Raw genomic sequence first — 12,468 nt, forward strand, 5'->3', positions numbered from 1 at the left:
ACAAAAAAAGTAATATTCTTAGCATAAAAAATAATACTTTTTCATGGATGTTCTAAATAAGAGATCCGGTTCACAAATACGATTCGTGAGACCGTCTCACACAAGTTTTTGTCTTATTCGTGTAAAAAATATTATTTTCACTATATATATGAATTAAGATCGACGTGTCTTCAGAAAACCTATTTCAAATCTAAATATATGGGACAAAAAGAACGTATCTTAATAAAATATTTTACCTTAAAACTATAAAACATAACATAAAATATGATTATTAAAATTAATTTTAAAGTTATTTACTTTGAATATAATACTTTTCAATTATAATGTTTTTTTAATATGTCAGTCACACTAGTTAATATGTGTAAACTAAAAAAGATATGACAAAATTAGCATTAAATTCACTTAGGGATTCCAGTTCCTAAACTAGTTTCTTTCTTAGCTTAAACTCCCTCTTAGCCCAACAATACACTTACATATATAGATACATTTATTCTTCTGAAATGAAAAATAAATTCCGCATCTCTTTCCTCACTATGTCCCTAATATTATGCACGAATGGTGCATCGTGTGTGTATATATATTTCATAAATGATTATCTTTTAGTCGATTTTGGTGAAACAAGGATTGAACGCACATTTAACTACATGATTAAATATTCTCGTAAATAAATACCTTGAAACTTTATTTTTAATTGTGAATAAGTTCTCATAAATAAAACATAAATATCATATATCAGTACCACATATTTAATGTTTTGTACAGATTTTCACTTGAAAAAACATGTCATTAACACTAAAATTTGTTATACATGTTTGAGTACTCAAAAATCATATATTAATGTCTGATCTGAAATATTTATTACTCATATATCATATTTTAATATTCGATTTTCAAGGTTTTATATCGAATTTTCATCCCAAAAAACATATCATTAATATCAAAATTTGTTAGGTAAAATCTAAAACATTTAGTTCGGAACGTTTTTGAAAAAAAAAAAACCACACATGGGCTCAAACAGTGAAAAACATTTTTTGAATGAGTGGGTCTCATGTAAGATCATCTCACGGATCTTAATCTGTGAGACGGGCCAACCTTATCCATATTCACAATATCCGTATCACAAATATGACCAATTAGACCATCTCACACAAGTTTTTGTCTTTTTGAATTAGTCACGTTCTAGAGAAAAAAATTCGATAACACATTTAATGAGAGTGATTTATCGATAATTTGCTTTTTAATAATTGTTACAACAATTTTATATGTTATAAATAAAGAATAACTAAGAATCGAGATATTTTAGAAAATATCTGGGTAAAAAGTATTGAGCGTGGCTAGTCTGGAATCTCCCACCGCTGACTCCACTCGCTCTCTCCTATTTAACTCAGATATCAAGATAAGAATCTAATCATGGATGATCAGCTGAGGATCGAGGAGGATGATGGAGTGGCGGAATGGGAGGCCGGCCTTCCCTCCGTCGACCAACTGGCGTCCTTGTCACTGTCTTTGATACCGGTGGATCTGGCGTCGGCGTTTAGAATCTTACCGGAGCCGCTGCGGACAGCGGGTGATGTCAACCGTGCCTCACACTCTACTCTTACCTCCCTTCGTGATATTAAGCCCGCTAGAGATTGCGAGGTGTACGAACAAGAAGGATCCGACCCGAAGAAGAGCCGGCTGATGGGCCCAATCGATGAGGAGGGCGGTGGTGATTGCATGGATTACCAGTCGATGGACGTGTCGGAGAAGGCTGTGAAGAAATCGCGGCTTGTGTGGACCCCTCAGCTGCACAAGCGATTTGTCGAAGTGGTTGTGCACTTGGGCTTGAAGAACGCGATGCCGAAGACGATCATGCAGCTCATGAACGTCGAGGGTTTGACGAGGGAGAATGTTGCCAGTCATTTGCAGAAGTATAGATTGTATATTAAGAGGATGCAGGGGTGTTCCAACGAGGGGCCCTCCCCGTCGGATTATTTATTTGCTTCAAGTGAGACGACATCCAACGGAGGTGGTCCTATCCAGGGGACCGGGAATCGAAATGAAAACATGCTTCACAACAGTGATGAGAGTGGAAATCATGAAGCGTGCAATGGTAAAATACTACCGATTCAAATGCCATATCCGCTACCACTAAACTTTACTCCCGTTCCGGCTGAGAATGTTAACTCCGGGTATCATGGAATTCAGCAGCAGCACAATGTTATGATGATGCAGCAGCCGCATAATGATATGATGATGATGCAGCAGCAGCAAAGAGACTGGTCTGGAAACATGTATAATAGCATTCCATAACATGTCATGAATCAAAATCAAAAGCAACCAAAATGTTCGCAAATGGTGTTGGGAGTGGAGATAGAGGATAAAAATGAGGATTTATTGGTGAGGAACACCTTTTTTATCACGCCTGGTCGTTTCTTGTTAAATGTTGTCCTGTTTGTTCGTTATTTTACTTGCTTCGAGTTTAAATTGGTAATACAGGGTCTGGTGGATTCATTTGTTTTGGGAAATTGGCTAGGTGAACAACTTTTAATACTTTCTTATTTTAAATCCTGGATGCTCATTTTCAACAATGATAAATTTCTAGTGGTTTAGAAGATTTCCCTTTTGTTGTTATTTGGTCTACAACATAACCCCATAATTTAGCGTTCCCATTGAAAGATTAGTTCTTTGACTCAAGATCGATTTTCTTGGAAAGGAAATTAAGATAATTCGAATGTACTTTCTGATTACTGAGAATTTTTGGCTGTCGTGTTGCTTCAGGATGTCATATCTGCAAAGAATTGCAATTTCTGTCTTTTATATATATTCAAATGAAGGGTAAATTGTATTCTTGATTCATTGGACTTTATTTCATATAATTTTTTTCTAATTGAAATTGTCAGTTACTTGTTACCTATTTTACTAGTTACTGATTACTGATTTGGTTAGTACCTAGTTATTTTTATTTCTATTTTTGTTTGGGAGAAGTATACTTTTTGAAATATTCTGATGCTACTTATGTCCCCATCATTTCGTTTATAATTCATGACCTTGAATTACTGATGAGATGAATTAGTTAGCAGGAACTTACATGAGAAAAACCAATTTTGTTGACATGCAAAATAACATTGGAGTTTCTTAATTTAAGATTTATTAATGATTGTTCGTTTGTAATGTCTCTTTGTTTTAGACTGATATGTAATTCTAAATTCACCCCGAACTTCGAATATGTACAGTTTCTAGTATTGTCAAGTTCGAAATATCTTGGAATTCAGTTGGTTAAACATTAATATTGTCTGTGGGGGATTGTTGGGATTAAAGTGGACTTATTCTGGCATATGAAATTTCTTGGTCCCATCTTATGGGATCATAAGAAACTACTGAAAATCTTGCATATTTACTGAAATGCTATACAATCGATCAGGTGAAGTTTAAAAATCCTGTGAGATTTGGTTCTAAAATTTCTCAGGTTTCATGCTGCTATGAATGTAAACTTGAAGTTTGTTTACATTTGGGTGGGGGCGAGTAATAAAAATCTGTGTTTTCCTAAAATCTGGAGCATCATTTGTTCATTTTAGTCCTCTTGTGTTCATAATTAAATTGTTGACTTCATCTCCTGATAACCTGGATTTGTTTTACTGTATCTGTCAGGAGATGGATTTCTAAGGATATCAGGCTACCAACATGGAATCTCCTCAGGGAAAGGCGACAATGCACGTGTCTTGGACACAGCAGGGACCAAGTACAAGCGCCCTTGATGATCTAGAATTGCGTTCACTATCTATCTATCTATACAATTAGTTTAACGGTTTTTTTGTTAGCTATCTTTTATCCTAGGCGAATGTTTTTCCAGCCACAGTTAGCAACCTGATGTTTTCTTGCCCTTAAAAGTTGCAACAATCACCACTAACAGAGTATCTGGTCGTTTTTCTGTATTGATGAGAACTGTTACACTTGATGTCTTCTGTGCGATGTTGCAGCTCGTAAACGAGAAAACATCTCAAGTGCACGCACAATGAAGTACTAAAGAAAGGAACTTTAACAAGGTGTTGCTTCCTTATTTTGTGAGCTGATTCAGTTTTGGAAGAATGGATTTTTGAACCCAACTCGTGAACATGCCTCGACTCATGAATATGATCACATATCAGTATGTTAGTCAAGGTCTCGTGCTATTGATGAAATAAGTCCAGTAATATACATGCAAAGATTGATTGATTTCTTCGATTCTCATCTCCAAATCTTTCATAATGTTAGAATAATGCTAAAAAAAATTTAGAAAATAAGTCGTGGAATGAAACCCTCATTTGTTCGAGGAATTAAGACCTAATATGTCACTAAAATAAAATCAGACTTGGATTAAAAGATTTGGAATACATTCGGACTCGATATACGATGATGCCTGGGACAAATTTAATGGGCTTTAGTGAAATCTTTCGTGAATTTACATACACCATAACATATCATCAAATGACAACACGCTCGGCAAGCCCAATGTTCTTAAATTTACAGCACAAACATCTACACAATTATCTCTGACGGACTATATAAACGTTGTGTGACAAATACCATTTTGCTTCAAAACCAGAAATCCGTGATCACATTTTTCCCACATGAAGGCTTTTACTGCAAAATTTTGGATTCAATTTCTTCTAAGCTCAAGCCTTTGGTCTCAGGAACATTTACTGTCACAAACACAACAGCAAGTACAGCAATCGCTCCAAATAGAAGAAACAGATTCCCTGCATCCAAGTAACTCCTGAGAGAGGGATACCATTCAATATATATAACAATTTACTTGCACCTTGAATTTGCGATGAAAGAAGCCCGAAAGATGCAAAATGACTGCTACCTTTAGAGGGGAGAACGCGAAGGTCACTATAGCATTTGAGCCAAAATTTGTGAGCACTGCAAGACTGATACCCTTTCCTCTAGTGCGAAGTGGGAATATCTCTGATACCATAAGCCAACTGATAGGCCCGAATGATATCTAAATTTTGGATGAATATCGAAACATTTATTTCATCGGCATGACCGGTTCAAGAAAATATTACGAGGCAAGTTTTTGGTTTTTGATACTGATACTCTATCTCCATTTTTATTTGTGTCATAAAATAGTTTTAGGCGGTCATTGTCAATTACCTGATAGCAGCCTACATAGAGAAGTAAAGCAGCCACAGCAACAAAAGGAAACCCTCCGAGGAATCGGTAGTAAGCTGAAAGAAGCAGCAGAGAGAAGGCCTGTCAACACGAACACCAAGTTAAAAGATATTCATACTTTGGCTTTGAATTTTGGGATGAGAATTTAAATTCAAATTTAGCTTTGGGACAATGATGACGATGGCACATACAAGACCACCGACACCTCCAATGAGCAGGGGTCTTCTCCCAAGATCATCAACCTTCAGAACGGCTACCCCAGTCATTAGGAACTGCATATAAAAAAGGAAAATATAAACGTCACAACCATTATTGCATGATGAACTGATTTTGAGACAACCAACAAAAATATTCAATAATTTTGGTTGTTCCTCGAGAAGCACCTTAAACACACCGATGACAACTGAAAGTTTTGTGGCATCAGCAGCTGCAGAGAAACCAGCACTCTTCCGAAAAATGATTGGAGTGTGATCAAACAAGAAAAGAAAAAGGTACAAGATTGGCATTTGAAACCAACTGAAGTCAATCCAGTTTATAAAAAGAAGTACCTGAAGTATGGAGCCTGCATAGTACAGAACACTTGGTTGCCCAGTGATCTGTATGCAGTTGAATCCAGAAATCTTTGTCAAATATTTGAATTATATGAACCGATATATGATGCGACATTTCTAGAATTCAGTGGCATAGTAGGCAATTACACAAGTATCACATGAACTTCGAACAAGACAATAGAAAACATGACCAGCTAAAATATGTGAGTTGTAGACATTATGTCAACCTGCTGAAACAGAACCAATCCACCTCCAATTATAAAGGCTTTCAGACTTGGTCCCTGGAACACCTCAAGTAAATTTCCCTCTGATTCCTGATCACTATAAGCAGATTTTAGAGAGACAAGCGTATCCTCGATTTGTTTCTCAGATACTTTGTCATCAAGAGATCTGCCTCTTAGTTTTCTCAGTGCAAGGATAGCCTTCTCTTTGTATTCTTTTAAGGACCCTTCGCCTTGAATTGCCTTGAGAAGCAACCAACGTGGAGATGGCGGCAGACTCAACATACCTAAACCCATAATAAAGGCAACTGGAGCACTGGATCCATACATATAACGCCACCCTCCAACAGCATCAATTTTAAAACTTCCAATGAAATAGCCCAACTGCATCAAGAAACATGCTTGAATGTATTGTTGCGTTTTGAACTAAAAATAATGGAACAGGTTGTGGGTTGGAGAGAAGACTAACCAATATCCCTAGAACTATGAAAAGCTCCTTTAGAGATATCAAAGTTCCCCGAATTTGAGATGGACAAGTTTCTGCTATGTAAAGAGGCGCCCCATGCATTGCCTAAACAAGATGATCATTAATTGATGTATTATCATTTTATCAGCACCACATTACTTTGACTTTGAAGACAAAAAGTACAGGAGAATATTAGATAACCAACCATGCCGATACCAAGACCATACACAAGCCGAGCTATCAAAAGAACTTCAAGGCCAGGAGCATAGGCAGTCAACAAACCACCACTTAAATACAAGAGGGATGCAATGATAAGTTCTCTCCTCCTTCCTATATGTATCAATCAAACATAATCCTTAAACTGTAGTTACAACAGAAGTTTTAAGAAAAAATATGTTATGACTGGTCGAAAACCATACCAAGGAAATCAGCCAGGGGATAAACAATGAGAGAAACAAGAAGAGCTCCATAAAGGGAACCACTAACCTTAATAAAAGAAGCAAAAAGAAAAAGAGTCTGAAGTATTCCATGTAATTAAGCACGAGACATTCAATAAAATTTGAAGCTTACCACTAAACCAAGTTGAACTGCTGAAAGGTTGAACCAAGTTGTCCCACTTAGCTCAGGTGACTGTAAAATGAGAATTTTTTTTTTATCAAAGTTCCAACAGAGATCCAGGACATCAAGTGGGAATGTTACCTGCAATGAGATGGTAGCTCCGGAGGTAGCACCAATATCATAGCCAAATAACAAACCACCCAATGCAGGGAACACAAATCTGACAATCGAGTATAGCAGTCACCGTATACAGAAACAATAAAATTGTGGGAACATAGATATGACAGAAATAAAATGCAGAAAATATATTTTCACAATCCAGTCCCAACCAGCAACTCCATCAACTCTGGAGAACTGAAGGAAACCAAACTCGAGGAACTTTTCTTCTATTCTTTAAGGTCATACCTAGATGGGCATTCTCAAATCTTCACCAACTAAGCAATACTCACAGCTTTTGTAGAACACCATGATATGTGTTTTACTCTAGGGTGAGGCAGAACATATTCAACACATTTTAGTGCATATATTGATCGAAATGAGAGAACATTTCATTGAGTCAAATTAGATATCATTTACAAGCAAATTCGTCATTTTGCTGCGTTTCATGGACACACCTACAAGTTCAAAATCAAAAGGGCCAAAGGAAAAAAAAGGAAATTGAAATTAACCCGATCAGGCTTCACTACACCGGACAATTTATCCAAAATTGAACCGGGGCAAATAAACAACGAAGGAATCAAAAGAATGACTTACGGTAAGATAACAGAAGACCAAGAAAAAACTTCTTGCTGTGCTGCTTCAGATTTAGCTTCCCCCGACGAAGCTCTAACCTTCCAACAAGAAATAAAAAAAAGTCTTCACAAAAATCTATTAAAATGCAACCAACCATTTAACAAAACCCGAGTAAAATATCAAGAAAAAAATTAATCTTTCTTCATTACCTTCAACAAACTGGGTTTGGCAGCTGAGAGCAAATAAGGCATTCTAAATCTTCTTTCCTTGGTGCAAAATGAGCGGCTTTGTGAACACAGATTAAAAGGGTCTCCACCTGCACGTGTACTAGTCGTACGAGTGGATTTCACGGAATTGCAGAAAGGGGTTTTTGAGAGGGTCTTTGTGAGACGGATATCGAACGAAGGAGGAGCATAAGTCAAGGCCATTGTTAAGACAAGGTTTGCTAATAGAACAGAATATCGTTCTGGAATTTGGACGATTCTTGTGGTATACAGTCTTGCGGTTATAGTACCCGTTTCGCTATCAGTAGTGGCCCATAAAGTATGATGTGTTGTATGTATAGATAAAGAAATCGGGATGCATCTTGAAAATCTTTCTGAAAAAGAGTACAGCTAGAAGAATTTCACTGGAAAAGAGTCAAACGACTATTTTACATACATACATCTATAACTAATCCAGGATGATGGTGAACTTAATTACACTTATACTACATACATTTTTTTTTCTTCTCATTTGAACGTTTGAAGAATTTCACTGGGAAGTGGGAACACTGGTCCACACTCAACACTCTACCATGTAGTTTATCTTTTGAGTAGTTCTGACACGTTTTCACATATTTTTATTCGTGATGTTGGTTCACTCGATTCATAATTATAATGAACGGTAATATTTTAAACATAAAAAATGTATTTTTTCACGAGATGTGTCAAATAAAAATTTTGTGATTATCTCAAATTGTCTTTTAATCTTTTTATGTCATCCCACTATTACCGTAGTCTGTACGGGTCATCAGAGAAGGTGAAATCCCAACAAATAGAAAATTAAGCTCGTCATTTATCTTTTAAAATTTACATTAAAGAGGTGAAAGATCTCATTTGTTTATATTCTTTCTAAAAAAATAGAGATAAACAAAGAGTGAAGTTCCTAGAATAGATACAAAGTTATTTCCCATTATAAATAGAAATTGAACACTAGAAAAGAAATTTTATTATCAATCAATATATCATGAAAATAAACAAATGCAGTATTTACAGAACACTTGCATTTATGATCCAAAGTGAAATAACCACTAAATACATCGTACACGATGTTATAGACAATGCATAGCTTTATATTGGTAAAACACGATATTCAAATATTGAAATTGTAGTTTATGGTTCGAAGTAGATGTATATATATAAATCTAAAATACATCCAATTTGCTACCACGCATACCATGCACTAATTGGACATGTTCCACTGTCAAGGTCATTGAAACTATTGCACAAGACTAATATGTAATGCTAATTCATTAAAAGGATCACGGTTTGTGTTTACATATGATTTAGTTCGTCTTCATTCAGACAAGGACATAGAGAACATTAAAAATCATAGCTAATAATCCAACATTTAAATATCAGCTGTTCTGGATGGATAGTCTCAATCTCACTTCTGCAGAAACTTCACACAGCACCCCAGCAATTAAAATGGTTTCACTTTGATGCATCCCTCGGCTCCATAAATGTCAATTTTCCCACCAAAGAACCCAATTTGGTTGTGTTGGTTGCCAAGTCCCTTATGAGGTCGCACCTGGATCGCTAATCACACCCAAAAAGTCATCTTTTATGGTGCCAATACAAAACTGCAAAAGAAGAGTAAGTATGATAAGGCTCAAGGTCATGGGATTGAACAATATCTATGATATATGTTGTATTCAATATGACAATGAGTCTTTCAAGTGAATAAAACTAGATCCCGGAATAAATTACTCATCAAAACAGGATGCCACTCATCACTCTTCAGTTCCGCTGTATAGACTTTAGATACAGGGAACTTGTCCACCACCAGAAAATTTAACGGAAAATAATCTGAAACACGAAAAACTAGGGATAATTTTCTTATATAAAGTTTCGCATGTTTCTCGACAACCCCGTGGAAAAACCGACCCCTGTGAACTGCTTGATTCCCTGGTAAAGAATTGGAGCTATATTAATTGAAAGAGACAAAAAGAAAATTTTTGGAATCATGTGTGCTGAAATTATATAGTTGTCAGAGTAATAATGGGAAGCTCTTACTTCCCTAAAAATAAAATAAATGATTATACTCATTGTGGGATCTTAAAATCAACAGAATTTTAGTTCTTACATTATATATTAAGCACAAGAGAAATATTGAACGACATGTTGCAACAAAAGGGCAATTGGAGGACATACAATTTCTGTGGCATCAACCCGGGTTCCGATTATCTTCAGCCTAACTTCACTGTCTTTCTGAATTTTGACCTGGCAATTATCAGATAATCAATTGCTAATGAGAGTTTAAAAACTTTAGACAAGTACTACACATTTGGGCATCAAGAAATAGGATGGAAGCGATAGTGATAAATGATAATACGTACAGAACCATCTGAAGTTGTGTAATTAGGCATGTCCCCAGATTGAAACTCCATATCATCTGGTATCAACTACATTCAAAAAATGAAGTGACAATCAGAGATTATATGTTGATGGAAGAGAAGACTTTTGAAACAGAAAATCAGAAGATCACTGCATTTTGATGGAGATGAGTTCGGAATAAATTATCTAAACAATTAAGGCCCCAAGAAACAGAGGAGATATCCCAATATATATATATATATATATATATATATATATATATATATATATAAAGTAAAGTCTATCACCATGTTTTACTAGTCGATGTTACCATATGGAGTGAAGATTTGCAAGCAAGAGGAAAACACAGGGACAAACTCATGATAAATTAAAAACCTCAAACCCTAAAAATCCTTGGAGGACAATATCCATACCACCAGCCAGAACAGACAGTCAGCAATAACTGTCAACAGCGGCAGCAAAAATAGCACATGAATGTTTCAAACACGAGAGGAAATGGAGAAACTCACATGATTAGACACGAAAATTTGGACGGGACCTGCTTCAGCAAAAAAACCCATCTGCAAAATTCTTCTTACGAATCACTTGACTTAAATACAATGAGAAATACAAACCGAAGGAAAAAATTTCACCTTGTTAACCATCGTAACAACAGCTTCCACGATCTCTCCTTTAAAGGGTCGAAACACAACGCACTGATACTTAACAGGGAACGTGACAAATCCCGTTCCATCACGAATTAATCCCTTCCCTACACTTTCAATGCCGGTAATCGCCACAATGAACCCATGTCGACCGCTGCCCAATTATAAAACGTCATACACAACCGTAATTTAACAGAGAATCCCACTTCAATTGAATAATTTATCAAAAAAGTAACCGCGACATCAATGAGAATAGAGTCTGGAAGTTTAATTAAAAGGCTAATCAATTCAATTGAGGATGAAAAACCTGCAAGTCCCTTCGACGTCCTTCATGAGCTTGGCCACGAGCTTATCGCGTAGGTCACGGCCGAAGTGGCGGGGATGCAACTGCATGTTCCGCTCCAATACTATGTGAAAAAACATCTCTTTCAGCCGAACCCAATTGTAGAAAAGTATGATTTCCCGGGAGGATATGGACGGGGGAACAAGCACTGTAGAAGGATCGAGGCTTAGGGTTTGCAGTGTCTACGAGGGAGAATGAAGGAAAAAAGGTCTGCCCGTCCAACTGGTCGTCCGTCGTCGTGATTATTATTCTTTTAAATAAATAATTGATGAAAGTTAAAAAAACAAAATACTTCTAAACAGACGTAGAATGCTTTTAGTATAAAAAATAATATTTTTTCAAAGATGATGATTCGTAAGATCGTTTCACATAAGTTTTTGTCAAATTTACATATCAAATAAAAATTCATTCTTTTATTAAATAAGAATAAAATTGATTTTTTTTAAAAAACTTATTTTTCTAATAATTTTCTTAATTTGTATGAAAACAAACACAACTCAAAATACATATGACTAAAAGAGTATTTACCTTACATTTTACATTCAAATTATAAATTACACTTTTTAGGAGGTTATATGTAAGAAAATTACAAATAATGGGATTTATTTATTATTTTTCACTAATATCAAATGAAATATATATTTAATATTTAAATATATTTTGGGTTTTTTTTAATATGAAAAATTTATGAGAAAAGTGGATGTAATTAACCCTAATTCATTTTAACATTTAATAATTTTCTTCCTTCAAAAATATCAAATGTGTTGTCTCCCTAAGATTAAAAAATCAATGATTATTGAGCACATAGATAATAATTTTTATTTAATTGTTTCAGATTTCAAATTTATTTTAAAAAATAAGTTTAGATATTTGAATAATATAATTTATAATAAATTGTACATGATGTCATAATCAATAATATAATACAATATAATTGATAAAAAAATCATATATATTTTTTAGCAATTAGTGCTCCTAAATTTCAAGCACTCGTATTTGTGCTCCGAAATTTTCTTTTGAAAATATATAATATAAAATTGCCCTTAATTAAATATGTTCGAAAGCTAAGTGATACGTACGGAAAATTTAAGGTCTGATTCCAGTAACTGTCACTAATCCAGACGCAGGTTTCGAATTTGCCCTGAGCCTGAAATCACGAAAAAGACCGTTAGAAGGGGACCGAGAGGGTGTCCCGGCGTAGGGATATAAACGGGAGCAGC

The 12,468-nt window shown here is 35.3% G+C and overlaps 3 protein-coding genes across 4 annotated transcripts; 1 reads left to right on the top strand and 2 right to left on the bottom strand.

Annotated features, from left to right (window-relative positions):
- The first annotated feature begins 1,309 nt into the window (after positions 1–1,309).
- Positions 1,310–3,937, top strand: LOC140835657 (transcription factor PCL1-like). Of its 2 annotated transcripts, XM_073201063.1 has the most exons (3): positions 1,310–2,379; positions 2,479–2,515; positions 3,631–3,937. In XM_073201063.1, the coding sequence occupies exon 1, from the start codon at positions 1,411–1,413 to the stop codon at positions 2,290–2,292; it is 882 nt and encodes a 293-aa protein (XP_073057164.1). In that variant the 5' UTR covers positions 1,310–1,410; the 3' UTR covers positions 2,293–2,379; positions 2,479–2,515; positions 3,631–3,937. The 2 variants fall into 2 exon arrangements, with proteins under 2 accessions (XP_073057164.1, XP_073057159.1); XM_073201058.1 differs by lacking the exon at positions 2,479–2,515.
- A 334-nt stretch (positions 3,938–4,271) lies between these two features.
- On the bottom strand, positions 4,272–8,321 carry LOC140835653 (D-xylose-proton symporter-like 3, chloroplastic). The gene is given in 15 exon segments (XM_073201053.1): positions 4,272–4,722; positions 4,724–4,735; positions 4,829–4,966; positions 5,119–5,217; positions 5,328–5,408; positions 5,520–5,582; positions 5,685–5,732; positions 5,915–6,292; positions 6,378–6,479; positions 6,580–6,704; positions 6,794–6,860; positions 6,945–7,004; positions 7,074–7,152; positions 7,686–7,762; positions 7,874–8,321. Coding segments are annotated over 15 exon segments (1,671 nt in total). The 5' UTR covers positions 8,093–8,321; the 3' UTR covers positions 4,272–4,599.
- Positions 8,322–9,157: 836 nt separating this feature from the next.
- LOC140835672 (DNA-directed RNA polymerase II subunit RPB7) lies at positions 9,158–11,481 on the bottom strand. Its single transcript, XM_073201075.1, has 6 exons — positions 11,213–11,481; positions 10,894–11,059; positions 10,771–10,821; positions 10,264–10,329; positions 10,079–10,147; positions 9,158–9,507 (listed from the first exon to the last, which is right to left on the bottom strand). The coding sequence occupies exons 1-6, from the start codon at positions 11,326–11,328 to the stop codon at positions 9,442–9,444; spliced, it is 534 nt and encodes a 177-aa protein (XP_073057176.1). The 5' UTR covers positions 11,329–11,481; the 3' UTR covers positions 9,158–9,441.
- Between the last annotated feature and the right edge of the window lie 987 nt (positions 11,482–12,468).

The sequence above is a fragment of the Primulina eburnea genome, chromosome 1 (genome assembly GCF_022965805.1).
Source record: "Primulina eburnea isolate SZY01 chromosome 1, ASM2296580v1, whole genome shotgun sequence".
NCBI lineage: Eukaryota > Viridiplantae > Streptophyta > Magnoliopsida > Lamiales > Gesneriaceae > Primulina > Primulina eburnea.